The sequence below is a fragment of the Myotis davidii genome, unplaced genomic scaffold (assembly GCF_000327345.1).
Source record: "Myotis davidii unplaced genomic scaffold, ASM32734v1 scaffold169, whole genome shotgun sequence".
Classification (NCBI taxonomy): domain Eukaryota; kingdom Metazoa; phylum Chordata; class Mammalia; order Chiroptera; family Vespertilionidae; genus Myotis; species Myotis davidii.
In genome coordinates this window covers 724,421-730,045 of record NW_006383005.1, presented here as the reverse complement: position 1 = coordinate 730,045, position 5,625 = coordinate 724,421, and the positions used below count along the sequence as shown (strand labels likewise).

At 51.2% G+C, this 5,625-nt stretch overlaps 1 protein-coding gene and 1 long non-coding RNA gene across 2 annotated transcripts in view; one reads left to right on the top strand and one right to left on the bottom strand.

Annotated features, from left to right (window-relative positions):
• SLCO2B1 (solute carrier organic anion transporter family member 2B1) overlaps positions 1-2,961 on the top strand; it is a 58,679-nt gene extending 55,718 nt beyond the window's left edge. The window contains exons 13-14 of the mRNA XM_006777918.2: positions 39-159; positions 1,488-2,961. Of these exons, the coding sequence (XP_006777981.1) occupies positions 39-159; positions 1,488-1,665 (299 nt within the window). The 3' untranslated portion in view covers positions 1,666-2,961. The remainder of the gene's footprint in view (positions 1-38; positions 160-1,487) is intronic.
• Positions 2,962-3,362: 401 nt separating this feature from the next.
• Positions 3,363-5,589, bottom strand: LOC107181525. Its single transcript, XR_001512188.1, has 2 exons — positions 3,921-5,589; positions 3,363-3,731 (listed from the first exon to the last, which is right to left on the bottom strand). It is a non-coding gene; the product is annotated as an uncharacterized LOC107181525 (long non-coding RNA).
• Between the last annotated feature and the right edge of the window lie 36 nt (positions 5,590-5,625).

Sequence of the window (5,625 nt, the reverse complement as noted above, 5' to 3'; positions counted from 1 at the left end):
TGCCAGGTCCGTTGTCCCCTGAGCACCTCCTCCTGCAGCCTGGATGCCCAGTCCTGTGATCCACGGCAGTGCCATCGACACCACCTGTGTGCACTGGGACTGGAGCTGTGGGCGTCGGGCCGTCTGCCGCTACTATGACCATGACCTGCTCCGAACTCGGTGAGACCTGGGGTGCGGGCTGCCAGGGGATTGTGGGAAGGTGCTGAAAGTACTGGAGGGGGTGGGGTGCCAGGCGGGACACCAGCTGGGAGGAGAAGTTCTCTGGTGACAGTTGCTATATCCAGTCCTGTCATCTAGATACTGTCTCCCCCTTTATGGAAAAGTGAGTGTTAAAGTGGCCCAAAGACAAAGCTGACAACTGGCGAAGCTGGGCCTTGAACCAGGCCATCTGATGGCAGTCCGTGCAAGAACATGCATCGTCATGGCTGAGTGTGGGGGAACCAGGGAGCAGCCCAGTTGTGAGAGAGACAGGAAATTGAGGTGGGGTAGGAAGAAGGCCTTCTCATATAACACTGGAGGCCCGCAATCTGGGCCCAGCTCTTTCTTTCTTATTGTGAGACCTGCCTTTTTGGGGGCTCAATCTTCCTACCTGTACAATGGGAAGCCCAGAGGAACCTGAAGGCAGAGAGGCTGCTGGCCCTGAGATGTGTTGGGAGATGGAAGGAGGAGGAGGGGACTAGCTAGCAGCGTTGGGAGCATGGAGCTGGTCACTTCCAGCTCTGAGGAGGGCATGGTTCCTGTGGGCTGGGACTGTGCAGGGACTTCCTAGGGGAGAAAAAGTCAATGAGAGCCCTAACCAGTTTGGCTCAGTGGATAGAGCATTGGCCTGTGGACTGAAGGGTCCCAGGTTCAATTCAGGTCCAGGGCATGTACCTTGGTTGCGGGCACATCTCCAGTGGGAGGTGTGCAGGAGGCAGCTGATCGATGTTTCTCTCTCATTGATGTTTCTAGCTCTCTATTCCTCTCCCGTTGTGTTGGCTGTTGTCATTTTTTCATTTGGCAATCTAAGGGAAAAGAAGTGCCCCTGACTAAATAGTCAGGTATTGCATGTTTTAAAAATTCTTACAGCACACCAGTTGGAAATCGCTCAGTTAGACGAACTGGGGAGAAGGAACCCTCTTTTTCTTTTGGTGGGCGGTGGGGGTTGGGGGCAATCCAGAGCTGCAGTTGTCAGGCAGGGCCTCTGAGCCCTTAGACGCAGGCAGAGGCACACTGGCCAAGGCCACGAGGCAGGCAGGGACAGGGCAGGGAGGGTGCCTAGGCGTCTGCTCCCCACCCAGGGCTCCTCCTGCATAGTGTATCCCTCTCTCCCAGACGATGGTGACACCGAGTCCACTGGGGCTGGAGGCCTCTCCTCCCCCCAGGGCTTCAATGTCTCCAACTGCACAATGGGTGGTGATTGCTGTCCCCATTCTGCCCCCAGCCCAAGGACACCAAAGCCCTGGACGGGGAGGTCCTGAGTCCAGGGGTCTCTTGCTCTTTCCCAGGTTCATTGGCCTCCAGTTCTTCTTCAAGACGGGCTCCCTGGCCTGCTTCGCCTTGATCATGGCTATCCTAAGGCAGCAAGGCAAAGAGGAGGGGACCAAGGTGGTGACATGCCCTGGCGTACAGCAGCAGCCGTTAATGTCAGGACCAGAGAAGAAGCCTGAAGAATCCAGAGTGTGAGCTGTCCCAGGAGGCCCTCCCCTGGCCAAGAGTGGCAGCCACGGCAAGGGCCTCCTCCAGGCTCTTGGCCTGAGATTGGTTGCCAGGATCCCTGTGGCCACCTGTGCTGTCAGGATGGACTCAGGTCTCCTCCTCAGCCTGGGGTGGGGCCAGGATCGCCTCTGTCAAGAAGTGTCCATTTGGTGCCCCCTGGAGGCAGAGCCCTGAGCTCTGAGGAGAGATCCACTGGGGCAGGAGGTGAGCATCCAGACTGGGCAGGGCCTTTAGGAAATCTTGAGTCAGGGCCCTAAGGGGTCTGAACTGCTTGGGGAGGCTCCTCTCTGGACTCAGGAAGTCTCAGACCTTGCCCTCAGGGAGCCACGGTCTGGGTGAGGGGCTCCGGTGGAGAGGGAGACCTGGGCCCCTCACTTGGGTGTTTTCCAACTTCAAAGACCAAACACACCCACCACACACTCACTGGTACCCTATGCATTGCCAAGATTTGACACATTTGACCAGGGCCCCCACCAAAGTCACCGTGGCTTTTGTAACTAGAATCCTAATTTCACCATTTCCTCCTAGGCGCTTGAATCTGTGTCACCTGGGGCTCTGTACATAATGTCCGTTCCTATGGCACCTAAGTTTGGGGGGGAAACTGGTTCTCTGTGATGCAGGGTTGGTATAAGGACCTGCTCTTTGTACTGCCCAGGCCTGTAATGCCTGGGAGCAGTAATGCCCAGCTCTGTGTAACGAGTCGGTCTGTGGAATGCTCGGGTCTAAACAAACCGGGCCTGTGTACGTCAGGCCTTGACTGATGCTATGGCCAGGCCTGCTTATCTCCCTGGGAGGAGAGTTTCCTGATCTGCTCCCAGCCCGTTCTGTTGCCTTCACCTGTCTGACCCGGCTGGGACCTGCTGCTCCAGAGGCAGGCGACAGGGAGCCAGCAGCAGCAGCTTCCCACACGCTGCATCCAGCCATGTGGGGCGGGGCCGGGGAGAGCTGAAGGGACAGGGGACACCTGGCTGTGGCCCTCTGAGCAGCTCCCAGCATCGGGCTTTGAGGCTATCTCGTGTGAAAGAAGAGGGAAGTACAGAAGTTCTGATTCCCATTTTATCCTACTATTTGTTGATCCCGTTAAGTGTTTAACAAATATCTGAGCCTGTGTTTATCAGTGTCAGGAATTTCCAAGTTCCCAACAGGAAGAGGCTGTTCATGTGTTTATATTCCTTCTCCTTCCCCCATTTCCCAGGTTTTGCAGAAATAATCTGGAATTATAGATGCAGCTTGTTATTAAAAATTTTTTTTTTGCATACTGTCTCTCTTATTACAAAAATCCTTTCTTACAAACTGCGTTAGAATTTGCAACAACTGCGTTATTTCCAATTACTTAGATTTAAGTTTGACTGGGTTCACTGCTCACCATTATTTCTTGTGTATTACATCTTCCCCTGTCTGTATATTCTGGTCTAATTTTCATCCGGCTGGGTCACTTCCTCTAGTAATGGTTTCAGAAATGGAATGAGGGCGTGAGGCTTTCGGAGTCCTCACCTGTCCAAATCATCATTTACGTTTACCCAAGAGGGAGTGGTTCAGAAAGGTTACGTAACTTGCCCAAGATCACCCAGAAGATAAACGGTGGCACTGGGGTTAGATCCAGACTTTGTGGGAACTGAAGCTTATACAATTTGGGGAGCCCTCTAAGAAAAAGAACACAAAAATGAGGTAAGGAAATGAGTATTTACTTAGAAAAGAAGTCAAAACAACTATGTCACACAATTCAGAAAAACAGCACAGTAATTTTTACTAACTGCCGTGCACACCTCTAAAATACATTTCCCCCCCGACAAGTGGAAGGATTTCCCACAGATTAGCTTCTGTTTCTGTACATTTCCAACCTGTTTCTCCTCCATTGCCCATATGCTTCCAGGGCCAGGCGGCATGGAATGCATTCCTGTCATGAGATGCCCTCTGGATATGACATCTTGATGTCACAACTCTGAGTGAGCTGGACAGTGTGTAGGAAGATTCCTAGAAGCCATTCTGTACAGAGCGGTGGCTGGCAATGATTTATCTGAATGCAGTGATGACTGAGAACCACATAAATATATCTCAATAGACCCAAATTAAATTGATCCCCAACTCAACTCCCCCTTAGCCAGACCCCAGAAATGCCCATGGCCTCTCCAACCACCTCATATGAAGGGAAGTTGAAACACAAGGGCAGTTAGTGTGAAAAGACTTAGCAATCTTAACCGATTGTGGTTAAAGTATCTTACCTTTGCAAATTTCCCAAGAACATGACAATGTGAACACATGCAGAGGCCCCATCAAGCTGGGTCTTGATGCCGAATCTACATTCAGCAGAGATTTGAAGAAGATGAGGTCCTTGTGCTTAAAACCTCTCAGGCTGGTCAGGGCCAGGAGACTTCAGGAGTCATCACAAGAGAGACGTGGGCTGAGAGCCAGGAGTGGAGCAGGTAAGGGCTGAAGGGGTTCCCAGAGATGGAGGGGCCCAGGGTGCAGCCCTCTTCCCTATTATTAGCCGCTGGTCCACGAGGAACCACCAGCAATTGACCTGTGTGCTCAGGAGAAGGTGTGAAATCTTGCAAGATTCTACAGGTGATAAAGTCCAACAGAGGACAGGACTGAAGCAGAGCGGATATCCTGATGCCTGTCCTGGAGTTCTTTTGGCCTGTGGACCCATGCTGGGAAGTTGCAGGGCGGTCAGATGCTCCTTGGAAGTTGGGAGCCAGGAGCCATGATTGCAGCACAAATAAATGAGGAGTAAGAACCCCCAGCACCCCAGCATTCTTTAGACCTATTGAATTCATTCTTCCGAATCTGCCCCTACATGTGTTCTCTACCCAGCTGGCTTTCTTCATCCCACTCCACTGTATCCCATTCTTCTATACTCAGCTCAAAGGCCTCCTCCAGGGAGGGAACATGGTATAGGCAAGGGAATGAGTGACCATCACCTTGGACAATACAAGATATAAACTCTCCATAAAAAAATGCACAAAAACACAATTGTGCATCTGACTTCAGAGGCTGGGGACCCTTTGAAGCCTGGATCAAGACCTCAGTGCAATGGAGGGAAAAGAATAGCGTTTTAGGTTCAGATTTAAACTCAAATCTTGATTCTGCCACTTACTCATGGTGTGACCCTGAACAAGTGATTTAACTTCTCTATGCCTCCATTTCTTCACCTGGAAAGTGAGGTTGATCATTCCTATCTCCTGTTTCCGAAAAGTTGTGAAGACCAAATAATGAGTGCATTTGCTGATCAACATGTCTAAGTTTCCTTCTCCGTCCAGGATCCCTGAGAGAATTGATGGAGTATTAAGAGCATGGGGGCAGGGAAAGTGGCAAAGACAGAGTGGGGAGGTACCACTGAAGGGAGACGCTCCCTTTGCCCTGGCCTGGCTGCAGCTCTGCTTGCCCCCTAATTTCTTTTACTGTCAACCAGGGCTCACCGTTCCAGTCTTATCTTTCCCCACAGCCAACCTGGGACAGCTTTTCTCAACCAGATTTACATTTTTATTGATTTGCTTTCTCCATTCCAGAGCAGTCCTTTCTGCTTCCTCTTTTCCTATAAAATGGGCTTGCCCTGGAAAATAACAGCTCTGACGCTGGCCAAGAAGTGAGGGGTCAAGGATGGATCCATTCTTCATTCATTCATTCATTCATTCAACCAACCAACCAACAAATCCTACATGGCTGCTCCAAGTACCTGTGCTGTCCCTGCTGGGGACACAACCATGTGTCAGATACAGGAAACTTCCAGTGTAAGCACACAAGCTGACAAACAGTAACAAAAGCTTGAGAAGTCATATAGGAGAGGGAAGAAGCCATGGACTCTTCCTGAGACCACCAATGCAGGCTTCCCAGGAGAGGTTAAAGCAGAGCTGGCCTTCAACGTTAGGCAGGAAGTGACTAGGTGGCTAAGATGGGAATGGGCATGGAAAACAATGACCAGCAGAT